The sequence below is a fragment of the Bombina bombina genome, chromosome 6 (assembly GCF_027579735.1).
Source record: "Bombina bombina isolate aBomBom1 chromosome 6, aBomBom1.pri, whole genome shotgun sequence".
NCBI classification, from domain to species: Eukaryota; Metazoa; Chordata; class Amphibia; order Anura; family Bombinatoridae; genus Bombina; species Bombina bombina.
In genome coordinates, this window is record NC_069504.1 from 496205662 (window position 1) to 496221907 (window position 16246).

Below are 16246 nucleotides of genomic sequence, written 5' to 3' on the forward strand. Positions count from 1 at the left end.
ACACCATACTCTTTTATAAATCTTTTCCTTTTTTAAAAACTATATTTTATCATCTCTATCTCATTTCTAAACTTGCTGTTCACTTTTCTTCTACCTATCCTCTCTCCCAATACAGCTTCTTCTCTAGCTTGATCAGCTGAGCTCTCAGCTTATATTTCGCTTGCGCTCTTCGGACCTCTCACCACTAGGAGTCCTACTTTCCGCTCTACAGTTTGAGCTGAGACTATCGCTTTAACAACAACCAGGAAGTGATTTGCGGTGTGACAGATCCATAACACACAGTGTCATAAACTCTCGTACACAAACAGTAATACAGTATATTCATCATCATTAGTGTGCTGCAGATATGTAGTTTAATAGACCCAGCAGTGACAGGCAGCGCATATACATACAGGTATATTGCTAGAACACACATCTCCACACAGCCGGGGGTTAAGTACTGTGATACACACACACACTGTATCAACAGCTGAGGGTAACAGTACAGTGATACACACACTGCTGGTGGATGGCAGGGGCAGAATGGCGGCGGCAGGATGGGCTCCACCTCGGTTGGATGACTTTATACTGACAGATAAACTGGGCAGTGGGACCTATGCTACAGTTTACAAGGCTTACAGAAAGGTAATGTGATAAGCACTGAGGGAGCAGTCACTATCAGTCACTTTACTGCCATATTTATGACAGATTAGTACATACATTTAAAGGGACAGTCTAGTCAAAATCAAACATTCCTTATTCAGATAGGGCATGCAATTAAAAAAAAAAAAATTCCAATTTACTTTTATCATCAAATTTGCTTTTTTCTTTTGGTATTTCTTGTTGAAAGCTAAACCTAGCTAGGTTCATATGCTAATTTCTAAGATTTTGAAGACCTCCTCATATCTGAATCAATTTGACAGTTTTTTTCACAGCTAGAGGGTGTTAGTTCTTTTGTGCCATATGTATAACATTGTGCTCATGCCCGTGGAGTTATTTATGAGGGCACTGATTGGCTAAAATGCAAGTCTGTCAAAGGAACTGAAATAAGGGGGCAGCTTTTAGAGCCTTAGATACAAGGTAATCAAAGAGGTAAAAAGTATATTAATATAACCGTGTTGGTTATGCAAAACTGGGGAATGGTTAATAAAGAGATTCTGGAGTAGACTGTCCCTCAAGTAATGTGTACTTTTAGATGAGTATTTGTGTGTTTTTTAATTTACTTTCTTCCATTTCAAAATTACAAGAAGTGCAATAAGATTGTGAAAAATACACAAAGGGCATTCGCTTTTTGGGCTATGTGGAGCAGGTTTGCATAAATGAGCCAGCTGCCACACATTTAAAGGGACAGTCTACAATATAATTTTTATTGTTTTAAAAGATAATCCCTTTATTACCCATTCCCCAGTTTTGCATAACCAACACTGTTATATTAATATACTTTTTACCTCTGTGATTACCTTGTATCCAAGCATCTTCTGAGAGCCCCCTGATCACATGACTTTTTATGTATTTATTATCTATCGACTTGCATTTAGTACTGTGTTGTGCTAACTCTTTTTTTTTTTTTTAATATTATTTTTATTAAGGCAAAAAGTGATAACAAATAAAAAAAAAAAACAGAAAAAAATGAATCCAAATACAGATCATACTTGATAAGAGTATCTATACATTTCTTTTACTAAAAGTGTACTTTGAACAAAAACATAAAGATACCAATATTACCATTTTAGTTACTAAGTCTAAGCCTGAACTACGGTGGTGGTAAATGGACACGAATAAGGACTTTTAGTTTAGACTGTAACAGGTTCAATGGTAAGAAAAATGAAATCTTAACAAGAATTATATCAGAAAGTCTGAGATGGGGGATCCTAAAATTTCGGGTACAATCATACGAAAAAGAAAATTCAATGTGGTCCATCCGTAAGAGCTCAACTGATAGACTATACACTTACATATTAAATAAATCCTATCTATTACTTTCCTTTGTCTTGTTTCTCAAAATATTTTCTAATCGAAGAAACATATTGGTACCCTCTTTATTGTGTTATCCTCTTTTTTTATATGTTCCCTTCCCTTGTCCTAAGGGATTGGGGAGTAACAAATGGCATGGTGGACTCACAAACACCCACAAGACAGAACCTAACAAACACACATACAAACAAACAAACAAAAACAAAAAAAAGGGGGGAAGAGAAACAAAAATAAGCCTCCTACTTCTACTCCTCTCCCGTAGCCCCTTCAAAACTTAATACCATTCTGATGGCAAATTAAAGATTCAAAATATTCTGTTCTACGAAGATTATATATAAGAGAGAATTGTATAGGCAATGGGTAAGATAGAATGACTCCATTTAGATTTTTTTTTTTCTTTTTTTTCTTATGTAAGGATGATGTATTCGCTTGTTCAAAAACCCACTGAGAGTAGATAGAATTTATAAAACATAGCAATGTAGGTGCCTTCTTGCTCTTCCAGTTTTTTTAATATCAGATTACGTCCTAAAGCAATTACAGTATTAATGAGATTAGTATTCATTCTGTTGGTATCTGTAGTTAGAAAGAAAAAAATGTCTTTGTATTTAATTTTCACTCTGTTTTCTAAATTTTTATTAAGCCAAAATTCAACCCTGCTCCAAAACTGTGCTATTTTGGGACAAGCCCAGAAACAATGTATTAAATCTGCCTTGCGGTTACTACATTTAGGGCAATTATTGGAGGAATTAATATTCCATTTAGATATCTTCCAGGGTGTCAGATACGCATTATTGAGTAGCTTTATGTGGGATTCTTTCCAAGTTGTGGGGATAGTAGCACTCTTAACCCATTTAAAGCTTGCACTTAATACTTCTATAGAAATATCATTGTAATGGGTACTCCATTTCCCTAGAAGTTGATTAGTTATTAATTGACCCTGCTTTGCAAGGATAATTTTATATAGCAACGCTATACTATGATTGCCAGTTTTATAGCTCACTATGTAGGATTTGATTTGCGCCCATCCAGTAGATTCTGCGTTAAATTTTTTAGTTCCTGTTGCAAAATGTCTTATCTGCAAGTAAGCAAAAAAGTTCTTATTGGATAAGCTAAATTCCCTGGCAACATCTCCGAAGGATCTTATTTGTTGCAAATGATTTAAGCATTGGTAAACATAAACCAATCCTTGTTGCAACCACCTATTGTAAATCTCACAGGATAGACCAGGTAAGAATTTTGGGTTCCCTTGGATCGGTAGATATGGAGACAATTCAAAATTTACTTCTAGCATTGTGTTCAATTTTTGCCATGCTTCAATAGTGTTTAGTATTATATTCATGCGTTTGATTTGGTTTGGCAAGTGTATAATCGGACAATGGAGCAAAGCTTTCAGTGAGTATGGAGCACATAGTTCCTCCTCCATTGATAGAAGTGTAAGATCACTAGCTTCATTTATCCAATCAAAAGCAGAACGAGCTAAGGTAGCAATATTGTACTTTTTAATATCTGGGAGGGACAGGTCACCGCTCTTCTAGTCTAAGTGTTAGTTTTGCAATAGATAGTAAGTGTCTCTTATTGCTCCATAAAAAAATAGCACACTCTCTATTAAATCTCTTAATATCTTGGTTCAGAATGAAGAGAGGAACATTTTGCATAATATACATCAACTGTGGAAATAAAATAGTTTTAATGATCATCACCTTAGCTGAGATAGAGATGGGAAAAGCACTCCACCGTTTAAGTTTTTCAGTTACCTTTCTGAAAAATACAGAGTAATTTAATCTGTTCCATTTATTTGGGTCAGTGTGAAGATAGATCCCCAAATACTTAATATTAAGAGATTCCTGGAAAGGGTGCTCTTGAATACTTTTTTTTATTTTTATGTATCCATAGAATTTCAGATTTATTGGCATTGATTTTATAACCGGAGAAGGTACTAAATATGTCAATGGTTTTTAAAGCCTTGGGTATATTTACCTTTGTATTTTTAATAAATAGTAGCAGATCATCTGCATAAAGTGATAATACTAGTTTTTGCTGCCTGATCTTAATACCTTGTAGTTCCTCTCGTAGAAAAATAGCAAGGGGCTCTATCGCCACATTGAATAGCAACGGGGAGAGTGGGCAACCTTGTCTCGTCCCCCTATATAGTAAAAAATTAGAAGTCTGGCTTCCATTTATTAATAAAGTAGACCTCGGGTGATCATATAAGGTAGACAAAAAGAAACAGAAAAAGAGTTGCACACTACTGGGTTAATAAATCACTTAAGAACAGGTGCTTCCTAGAAGAGTACATATGAAACAACATAGAAAAGAAAGTGGGACTTCCACAATAAGAAATTCCCAAAAGTCTAGGTAAATCCAGCACAACTGTAAAATTAAATAAATACACAAAAGCCTATATGTCAAAAACGATATAAATATATATTAGATTAAATTAACTATATGCACAAAACACACATTCACATTCATACAGTGGATCCCGCACAAAAAAGTGGTATAAAATACTGGCCAAAATTATTATTATCTGGTGCACCAGGGAAAATAGACAAAAGATAGTCCATTTAAGAATAGCAAATATTTTTGCAAAATGAATGCAGTTATACATTGCAAAATGAATGCAGTTATACAGTCCCCGGTGTATAGAGACCATGGTCTCTATACACCGGGGACTGTATAACTGCATTCATTTTGCATTAACGCTGCACCTGTTGGATTACAAAATATTTGCAAAAATATTTGCTATTCTTAAAGTGTATGTAAAGTCACGCTTTCTGCTGTTGCTTAATTTATTAATCGATTAAAATAAAGGTTAGTTTAATTCATGATTTTTTTCTAATCTAACTGTATTACTGTAACGAAGCATTTAAAACCCGAATTCTCTTACTTTAATCCTCCGCCCGCCATCTTGTCCCTCGTTTTGCATTTGATTGACAGACCGCAGTGACTAATTATAGATCGTACCCCGTGGCGTCCTGCCCCTTTTTCACTTACGTCACGCGATTGAACCGATGCAACTGCGCATGCGTGTCTTGACTGATCGTCATCCACATTCCGTGCTCGTTCTTGTTTAGCGCATGCGCTTTGGTCCCTAATCTTAAATTACATACGAATAACGGAACAAGGCACGCAAGCCTATATTGAAATCCTAAGAGAAACGCATGCGCAAAGTGATTTGCCCACGGGAGCGCGCTCCAGTCATACGTAAGCGAGCGTGAGGGAATTGTCTATAAGGAAAGGAGCTGTCAAGCCGGAAGTCATGGATGGGAGGAGTTCAAACTGAAATCGTAGATAAGTAGTAATAGAAAATATAACATAACAACATGAATTTAAAAAAAAATAATTATAGCGGTTTATATTGCAAGCATAGTGATAATCCAAAATGATGATTAGAAACCGGAAAATTGACATTCACTTTAAATGGACTATCTTTTGTCTATTTTCCCTGGTGCACCAGATAATAATAATTTTTGGCCAGTATTTTATACCACTTTTTTGTGCGGGATCCACTGTATGAATGTGAATGTGTGTTTTGTGCATATAGTTAATTTAATCTAATATATATTTATATCGTTTTTGACATATAGGCTTTTGTGTATTTATTTAAATTTACAGTTGTGCTGGATTTTCCTAGACTTTTGGGAATTTCTTATTGTGGAAGTCCCACTTTCTTTTCTATGTTGTTTCATATGATCATATAAGGTATTTACAAATTGGAGGAAATAACCTGAAAACCCAAATTTGCCTAATGCCTTAAATAGATGATCCCAGACCACGGAATCAATTGCCTTCTTGGCATCTATTGTAATTAGTGCAAAATCCTGGTTAGTTGTTGTTTTAATATGTAGTTTATTCCAGAAATATTCTAATACCAAGGATACTTTCCGTATATTTTTAGTTGAGGATCTTCGGAACATAAAGCCAGATTGATCTGGGTGAATAATGGGATCAAGACAAGGTTTCAGGCGGTTAGAAATAATGTGTGTCAGTAGCTTATAGTCTATATTAAGTAATGAGATAGGTCTGTAGGACTTGGGATCTAAGGGATGTTTACCTTTTTTAGAATCAAAGATATAATAGACTCAGAAAAAAAATATTTTGACATAGTTTGTCCCTTAATATAGTAGCTAATGAATAATTGAAGTAAAACGTCAACTAAATCTATTTTAAGTATTTTATATATCTCAGCTGGAATCTGGTCTGGGCCAGGGGCTTTATTACATTGGGCAATGTTTATGACTTCAACAACCTCCTCCCTGGTTATAGGTCTATTTAAGGCATCAAGCAAATCTCGAGGTATCTTAGGCAGTGAAATCTTATGCCAGAAGGACTCCTTGTTGTCTGTGTTAACTTCTTTGGCAGAGTTTAGTTTTTGGTAGTAATCCAAGAAAACATTTTTAATTTTTATTTGATCTTTAACTCTATTTACTCCATCGTTAACTGCTTCTATTATGTTTGCTTTTTTCCTGGCTTTATCTAGTCTCGATAGAAATTTAGCCGATTTACCATATTGGCCTTTGTATATAGCACTTATCTTTAGTTCTTCCCGTACTACCTTCTGTTTAAGAAAAATATCCCTTTCTGTTTTGGCTGTCCTATAGTTGTCCCTGGACCGTTTAGAGGGTTCATTTATGTAAATACAGGGAGTGCAGAATTATTAGGCAAGTTGTATTTTTGAGGATTAATTTTATTATTGAACAACAACCATGTTCTCAATGAACCCAAAAAACTCATTAATATCAAAGCTGAATAGTTTTGGAAGTAGTTTTTAGTTTGTTTTTAGTTATAGCTATTTTAGGGGGATATCTGTGTGTGCAGGTGACTATTACTGTGCATAATTATTAGGCAACTTAACAAAAAACAAATATATACCCATTTCAATTATTTATTTTTACCAGTGAAACCAATATAACATCTTAACATTCACAAATATACATTTCTGACATTCAAAAACAAAACAAAAACAAATCAGTGACCAATATAGCCACCTTTCTTTGCAAGGACACTCAAAAGCCTGCCATCCACGGATTCTGTCAGTGTTTTGATCTGTTCACCATCAACATTGCGTGCAGCAGCAACCACAGCCTCCCAGACACTGTTCAGAGAGGTGTACTGTTTACCCTCCTTGTAAATCTCACATTTGATGATGGACCACAGGTTCTCAATGGGGTTCAGATCAGGTGAACAAGGAGGCCATGTCATTAGATTCTCTTCTTTTATACCCTTTCTTGCCAGCCACGCTGTGGAGTACTTGGACGCGTGTGATGGAGCATTGTCCTGCATGAAAATCATGTTTTTCTTGAAGGATGCAGACTTCTTCCTGTACCACTGCTTGAAGAAGGTGTCTTCCAGAAACTGGCAGTAGGACTGGGAGTTGAGCTTGACTCCATCCTCAACCCGAAAAGGCCCCACAAGCTCATCTTTGATGATACCAGCCCAAACCAGTACTCCACCTCCACCTTGCTGGCGTCTGAGTCGGACTGGAGCTCTCTGCCCTTTACCAATCCAGCCACAGGCCCATCAAGACTCACTCTCATTTCACCAGTCCATAAAACCTTAGAAAAATCAGTCTTGAGATATTTCTTGTCCCAGTCTTGACGTTTCAGCTTGTGTGTCTTGTTCAGTGGTGGTCGTCTTTCAGCCTTTCTTACCTTGGCCATGTCTCTGAGTATTGCACACCTTGTGCTTTTGGGCACTCCAGTGATGTTGCAGCTCTGAAATATGGCCAAACTGGTGGCAAGTGGCATCTTGGCAGCTGCACGCTTGACTTTTCTCAGTTCATGGGCAGTTATTTTGCGCCTTGGTTTTTCCACACGCTTCTTGCGACCCTGTTGACTATTTTGAATGAAACGCTTGATTGTTCGATGATCACGCTTCAGAAGCTTTGCAATTTTAAGAGTGCTGCATCCCTCTGCAAGATATCTCACTATTTTTGACTTTTCTGAGCCTGTCAAGTCCTTCTTTTGACCCATTTTGCCAAAGGAAAGGAAGTTGCCTAATAATTATGCACACCTGATATAGGGTGTTGATGTCATTAGACCACACCCCTTCTCATTACAGAGATGCACATCACCTAATATGCTTAATTGGTAGTAGGCTTTCGAGCCTATACAGCTTGGAGTAAGACAACATGCATAAAGAGGATGATGTGGTCAAAATACTAATTTGCCTAATAATTCTGCGCTCCCTGTACGGAATGAGTTCTGAACTTGCTTGGATAACTGGTTTTCTTTTTCCTGTAGTTTTCTTTTTTTGGTTATCATATAAGCTTTGATCTCGCCTCTTAAGAAGGCTTTAGCAGTTTCCCAAAAAAATTCTATTCTTTCTCTATATGATTTATTTAAATACGCAAATTCCCTCCATTTATTTTTTAACCAGTTACCAAATTCCAAGTCGTTAACTAAAAATTTTGGAAAATAGAAATTATTCCTTTCATTTCTCTGATGTGGTATTAGATATATATCTATTGAAATAATGGCATGGTCAGAGATAATGATGTCGTGTATCTTTGCCTTAACTTCTGATTTAATTAATGAACTAGATAATAAAAAAGATCTATCCTAGATAGAGAGCCATGTGATTTAGAGTCACAGATAAAAGTTTTCAAATCTGGGTATTGTAGGCGCCAGATATCATGGAGTTTCAGATTTTTACTTACTTGTTTAAATATTTCTGCCTTCTGTTTAGAGAATGCAGAATTTTTTGGACTATATTTATCCAGTGCTTCTGTTGGTGTCAAATTAAAATCGCCTGCCAAGATTACATTCTGGCCAATATATTTAGTTAACAAATAAATTAGGTTATTCCAGAAAGACGGATCCACTTTATTGGGACCATATACATTACAAATTATTACCTTAATCCCGCTTACTTGTAATTCCAAAACTGCCCATCTCTCTTGGGGGTCTAAAATTGTGTTAATAATATTGTATGATAGTTTTTTGTTTATCAGGAATGTAACTCCTCTCTTCCTTCTGAAGCAGGGAGTGGCTATCACCTCCCCAATCCATTTGCTTTTAAGTTTAGCAACTCCCTTCGCTTTTAAATGCGTTTCTTGTATTAAAGCTATATCAGGGTTATATTTACCCAATTCTTTGATTATAGTTTTCCAGGACAAACATCTAATACTTCCTTTCATAAAAAAGACAATATTTTTATCTAAAAAAAGGAGGCTGAGAAGGGGGGGGGGAAAGAAAAAACAAACAAACCACAACATACCGTCCAACCGGCCACAACATATACACAAAACATAATCCTTTTCTGCCATAGTGGTATAAAAAATTGTTTGCTTCAATTGTTTTTCTCTCATATTAGTCAACTCCTTTGGAAGTGTTAATTTCTTCTTAATTATATAATTTTCTCACATAAGTAACAGTTTATGTTCTGGCTTCCTGTATGTTATCTAATTTGACTGTACCCTCTTTCTCCTCTATAAGTATTCTTGCAGGGTATAATAATTTTGCTGTGTACCCGCTATGTATTAGTTTGGTACAAAAAGGGGGGCCATTTCTTTCCTCCTAGAAGCAGTGTCGGTGGAATAGTCTTGAAATAATACAATTTTGTTTTCTCCTATATGGAAATTCTCAGTTTTCCTATATAGTCGTAGAATATTTATTTTGTCTTGAAAATTAAGGAATTTTACTAAATTGGTCTGTGCATGTTTTTTCCATCAGGTCTGCTTCTAGGAGGTCCCAGCCTGTGTGCTCTTTCTACCATTAATGGTAGGCTCTTATGCTCCATACCTAAGGCTTTGGGCAGTGTATTTGTTGCAAATTGTAGTAGATCTTTAAACTCCTCTAACTCAGGAAGGCCTATTATTTTTAAGTTGTTCCGCCTTGAGCAGTCTTCAAGGTCATCTATCCTTGAAGTCATAGCCAATAATTTATTTTCTTGTTCAGACATTTTTTGTGAGTGATTATTAGATATGTCTTCGACAGCTGATATTCTGTCTTCTGCCTCTGTAAGCCTGTTAGCGAATTGTCTTAACTCTAGTGAAAAACTAGACATTTGATTTTTAAGCAACTCAAATTGAGGTAAAAAAAATGTCAGAAAGTTGGTTAACTAGTGGTTGAAGATCAGTTTTCAAATTAATTCCCTCATTGGGGCTCTCAGTAGTGACATCAGATGTGCGGGGCTTTCTATCTTTTATTTTAGCAGTGTTGTGCAAACTCTTAAATAACTCCTCGGGCGTGAACATAATTTTATCTATACGGCTCACATGAACTAGCAGTCTCCTGTTGTGAAAAGCAAATTAAAAAAGCATGTGATAAGAAGCTACCTGTAGTGGCTTAGAAACAGGCAGAAATTTAGAGATTTAAATGTTATGAAGTATTTAATATATCAATGTTGGTTGTGCAAAGCTGGGGAATGGGTATAAAGGCATTATCTATCTTTTTAAACAATAACAATTTTAGTGTAGACTGTCCCTTTAAGAAGCAGAACCTGATACAACTATACAAACACTTTATAGACAACAATGTCCATGTTGTTACATTGTATGAGTATATTTTCTGAAGTTTCAAGTGTAATTATAAATATTACACACATTCAACATCTGTTATAGATGGGGTGATAGGTGATGCCCAAACTGATCATTCACTTTTTATGACAAACCCCCTATATCCAGTGTATCCTAAGGTAGATCAGGATCTACCAGTAGACTTCTAAGTGCTGACCAGTAGATCACACTACTGTTGTGTGATTTCCCTTTGCCCTCTCAGCCATTAGTAATAATATGGGCTCAATTTAAAGGGCCATTATAGTGAAAAAATGTAATTCTCTCATTCGTCAGAACATGTCATTTTATCACAATCCTCCCTGAAAATCTATGTGTTATGGTGAATCACAGCTTGGGAACTGGAGAGAACTGCCTGTCCAGAGTGGAAATTGCCGCTGATTTAAAGGGATATCAAAACCAATTTTTGTCTTTCGTGAATCAGATAGAGCATGCAATTTTAAGCAACTTCTTAATTTACTTCTATTATCAATTTGTCTTCATTCTCTTGGTATCTTTATTTGAAAAGCAGGAATGTAAGCTTAGGAGCCGGCCCATTTTTGGTTCAGCACCTGGGTAACGCTTGGTAATTGGTGGCTACATGTAGCCACCAATCAGCAAGCTCTACCCCTTTAATCAGCATCACTAGTCGCACAATCCAACTGTACAATTAGTGCTGCTGATTGCATCAGTAGCCATTTCTTCTCAGTACCAGCAGTTTAAACACATAGATCTGCAGGGTTGATAGTGATAAAATTACATGTTATCATGTAAATAATGCACCTCTACAGTCACCACAACAACAACAAAAAAGGTTGATAAGAATGTTGGCCCCTGTGTTAAATGACGATTAGTTTCTCTGCAAGCTTAGATTTTCTTATGCTTAGCCTAGGCATATGAAGAAGATCAGACTGCAAACGTCACAAAAAAAGTAGATCTATCTCACTAAAGTTTGTTCTAGTCCTGATGCATATTAGTTGAGCATCACAGAATGATCACTGATTTTCTGCTTCCTAAAACACACCCTCTTACAATTCATTATAACTTACTCTGGTTGTTCAGTGTAAGACCCCTTCTTTCTACCCTATAAAACTCAGTTCACAAGAACAAGTTGGATTTTGGTTAGCTTGCAGGCATTGAGTATCTACATGTTTCATATGCAAATATTGTACAATCGGAAGAAGTGGAACAATAAAACAAACCATAAGGCTACATATTTAATCTCCCCTTTTAACTGTTAAGAAACAGGTTAGTGCCTCAATGTTGACAGATTTGTATGGTAGCCAGGCTTCATGTCACACTTGCTTTGCATAGAAAATTAGAGTCTCTACGGAACAGCAACAACTTTTTATGTGATTGAAAACAACACAAATGGTCCATTTATAGCGTCAAGTTACTAAAATGTATATAACATAACTTTGAAGCATTGGTAGATTTTGAAGTTTGTGTGCAGTAAAATAATATTGGTGTTATGTAAAACAAGTCTTTAATTGCATACCTGATTGCTATATGATATTCACAATGGTATAACAATGTGGTAGTGTACTTTTATTATCCAATACTTATTTAAGTTTTATATTCTGATACAGAAGAATACACGTGAAGTGGTCGCCATAAAGTGTGTTAGCAAGAAAAGCCTGAATAAAGTTTCAGTGGAAAATCTTCTGACTGAAATTGAGATTCTGAAGACTATTCATCACCCTCATATTCTTGAGCTGAAGGATTTCCAGGTCAGAGTGAAGTACATTCTAGGGCATACAGTATATAATATCACATATTATATATCTGAATATAAGTAAGTGGAAAGTAAATGATATAATTTTTCACATTTTATTATGTTGCAACCTTATGCTAAAAAGGCTTAAAATATTTTTTCCCCAGATCAATCTACACTCCACTCCATACCCCATAATAACAAAGCAACAAACAGATTTTTTTTATAATTTTGCACAAAACTGAAATATCATATTGATATAAGTATTCAGACCCTTTGCTGTGGCACTTGAAATTTAGCTCAGGTGCATTCTATTTCTCTGGTTCTTCTTTGAAATATTACTGCACTTTGATTGGCGTCCACCTGTGGCAAATTCAATTGATTGTACATGATTTGGAAAGGCACACACCTGTCTATATGAGGTGAAAATGCATATCTGAGGAAAAACGAAGCCATGAGGTCAAATGAACTGCCTGCAGAGGTCAGACAGGATTGTGTTGAGGCACAGAGCTGGGGAAAGCAAAAAAAATTAAAAGCCCCCAAGAGCACGTAGATATCCATAATTTTTAAATGGAAGAAGTTTGGAAAAACCAGGACTCAGAGTTGACCTCCCGTCCAAATTGAGCAATTGGGGGAGAAGGGACATGGTGAGAGAGATGACCAAGAACCCGATAGTCACTCTAGTGGAGCTCCAGAGATCATATGTGGAGATGGAAGAAACTCAGGACAACCATCACTGCAACACTTTACGGATCTGGGTTTTATGGCAGAGTGGTCTGATGGGAGCCTCTTCTCAGTGCAAGACAAATGAAATCCTGCTTGGAATTTGCAAAAAGCACCTAAAGGACTGTTAGACTGTGAGAAGCAAGATTCTCTGGTCAACTGAAGTTTGAGATGTTTGCCCTCAATTCCAAGTGTCATGGCACGGGGGAAACCAGGCACCACTCATCACCTGCGGTGGTGGAGGTAGCATCGTGCTATGAGGTATTCATTAGGGACAGGGGGACTGGTCAGGGTTGAGGGAAAGCTGAACGCATCAAAATACTGGGCCGAAGGTTCATCTTCATCTTCCAACTAGAGAATGACCCTAAGCAATCAGCCAAGACAATTCAAGAGTGGCTTAGGGACAACCCTGTGAATGTCCTTGAGTGGGACTCAAACCCAACTGAATATCTCTGGAGAGATCTGAAAATTACTGTTTATTGATGGTCCCCATCCAGCCTGACAGAGCTTGAGAGGATCTGCAGAGAAGAATGGCATACATTCCCCAAATCCAGGTGTGCAAAGCTTGTTGCATATACCCAAAAAGACTTGCGGCTGTAATTGGTGCCAAAGATGCTTCAACTAAGTACTGAGTTAAGTGTCTGAATACTTATGTCAAAGTGATATTTCAATTTTTTCTTTTTAATAAATTTGCAAAGTTATGAAAATTCTGTTTTTGCTTGAAATTATGAGGTATGCAGTGTAGATTGATGTGAAAATAAATGAAATTATTTGAGCATAAGGCTGCAAAATAACAAAAAAAAAAGTGGTGCAAGACTGGTATATATCATAGTATTTTAAACAAGGCTTAAATAGTTTTGTCTTCTGCAAAATATGTAAAAAAGATATACTCATACCCATAAGTTAGATACAGGTCACAAGCATACTTGTAAAAAGTATAGAAAAAATACTGCACTCATTAACCTTTTGCACAAAAAAAAAAACCCTGCTGCTCATCAGTATATAATAATGTGTTAAGAGGGGTCTGTCTCACCCTATCCCAGGCCCTAGTAATCTCTTCCTTTAGAGTACTCTCATTGGTAAAATCTATTAGCGAAATTATAAGCCTGGTCATCAAAATTGGAGGACAAAGAGCAGTTTTGTTTCATGCGGAAAAAAATACCAATTGGGATGGCATCTTTTAAACTAGGAAGGTGATGGCTATCTGCTTACAATAAAAAAATTGTTGCCGCTTCCTTCTGAAATGCATTAGTAGATAACTGTGAAACCATATTGCTAATTTGCAAATCTAGGAAGGAAATTTGTATTTCACACTGTAAGTGAGAAAGATATTGTATTCATTCTCATTCAAGAAACAAAGTCATCTAACTTGTTTTGTACCTTCCCATAACAGCAAGATATCATCCACTAAACGTAGCCGGAGGACGACCTGTGCATCCACCCACAGAACATGCTTAGAAAACTTCCTCATCTCCCAAAATCCAAGGTGGAGACGAGCATAGATGGGTGCACATGTCGCCCACATGGCCGGACCTCGTGATTGTTTGTTAAATTTGCCATCAAACATATGTTATTGGTCAGGACTTTTAAATGTTTTTTGTGTTTCTACATGGATGATTAAATGTGTGCATATCCCTTTTCTTCATGTACAGTTTCAGTAACCAAAAACATTTTTGCAAAAGGTTAAAGGGACAGTAAACTTACAGAATAATGTTATATCATTCTGCAAGTTTACTGTCCCTTTAATAAGTGCGGCATTGTTTTCTGTACTTGTATGTACAGGTATGCTTGTGACTTGTATCTATCTTTTGGGTATTAGATTATATATATATATACCAAAGAGAATGCATTCACAGGAATTTAAGGTATCAATAAGTCAAAAGTTTATTGACGTTTCGGGGACTTATATATTCCCTTCTTCAGAATAAATATAATGTGCCAAACAACACTCTTATATAGTGTGTACAGTGAAATAATCAATCCAAACCTGGTGTGAACAATCAATACAAACATGCTAATTTTTGTAGCTGGAATGTACGCCATGCGTTCCACAGTACCGGAAGTGACCTCACTTCCGGTTCTGGAATAACAAAAATATAACAAGACGATATGTACAAATTAAATAAACATAAAAAAACAAGTCAACACACATTGTGTAAATAGGCTCTAGTGTGTGTGGATTCAACCTTCTATGAATGTGGTGTATGGCGATATTCGCCGTGAGCCTGGCTGGAGGATCATTGGTTGCCATGGTAACCACAGACGCTTTCAAGTGCGAGTGCCTGTACACATGTCTGCACCAAAAGAACCTCATGCCCAGTTCTATGTGTACAATAAAACAGTTTAAATTACACAATATATACATACTTTCAGTGTTAGCTATATAAAGACTCACAAGAGTCCTCCAGCCAGGCTCACGGTGAATATCACCATACACCGCATTCATAGAAGGTTGAATCCACACACACTAGAGCCTATTTATACAATGTGTGTTGACATGTTTTTTAATGTCTATTTAATTTGTACATATCGTCTTGTTATATTTTTGTTATTCCGAAACCGGAAGTGAGGTCACTTCTGGTTCTGTGGAACGTATGGCGTGCGTTCCAGCTACGAATTTAGCATGTTTGTATCGATTGTTCACACCAGGTTTGGATTAATTGATTATTTCACTGTACACACTATATAAGAGTGTTGTTTGGCACATTATATTTATTCTGAAGAAGGGAATATATAAGTCCCCGAAACGTCAATAACTTTTGACTTATTGATACCTTAAATTCCAGTGAGTGCATTCTCTTTGACATTTATAATCTATATATTTGCATCCAGGTAGCTGACCCAGGAGGGTGGATTCACTTTTTTGAGTGTTTGTGTCTGTGTGTGTGTGTATGTGTGTGTGTGTGTGTATGTATATATATATATATATATATATATATATATATGTGTGTGTGTGCACAATATACACCACACATATATACATGCACAGTATATACCACACATATATACATATAATACGTACAAGCAGGACAGGATAATGTATCAAGCTGCAGTCTAGTTCTCGAGCAGATAAACTTTCCTCCTGCAATTGCCACTTGTGATGCACCATTGCTTGGCAAAATGTAAGATTACATACACTAGCTCTCTTGTGCAATCCTGCCCTCATGTGATTGGCCTGACATTCTCCCAAAATGAGCGACTTCTGGGAGAGTATAAGACACAGGGTCTGCTTCTTACATTTGTGGTTGCAGGATCACTTATGCAAGACTACACCACAAGGACTCAGAAACTATGAATGTACCTGGATAAACTTTCCAAAGGTTTCTAGCCAGTATAGAAAATGTTACTAGTCTGCTCAGTGT

General features: G+C 36.4%; 1 protein-coding gene across 1 annotated transcript in view; it reads left to right on the forward strand.

Annotated features, from left to right (window-relative positions):
• Positions 1 to 233: 233 nt before the first annotated feature.
• The window catches only part of ULK3 (unc-51 like kinase 3), a 48251-nt gene continuing 32238 nt past the window's right edge, over positions 234 to 16246 (forward strand). The window contains exons 1-2 of the mRNA XM_053717358.1: positions 234 to 624; positions 12037 to 12177. Of these exons, the coding sequence (XP_053573333.1) occupies positions 523 to 624; positions 12037 to 12177 (243 nt within the window). The 5' untranslated portion in view covers positions 234 to 522. The remainder of the gene's footprint in view (positions 625 to 12036; positions 12178 to 16246) is intronic.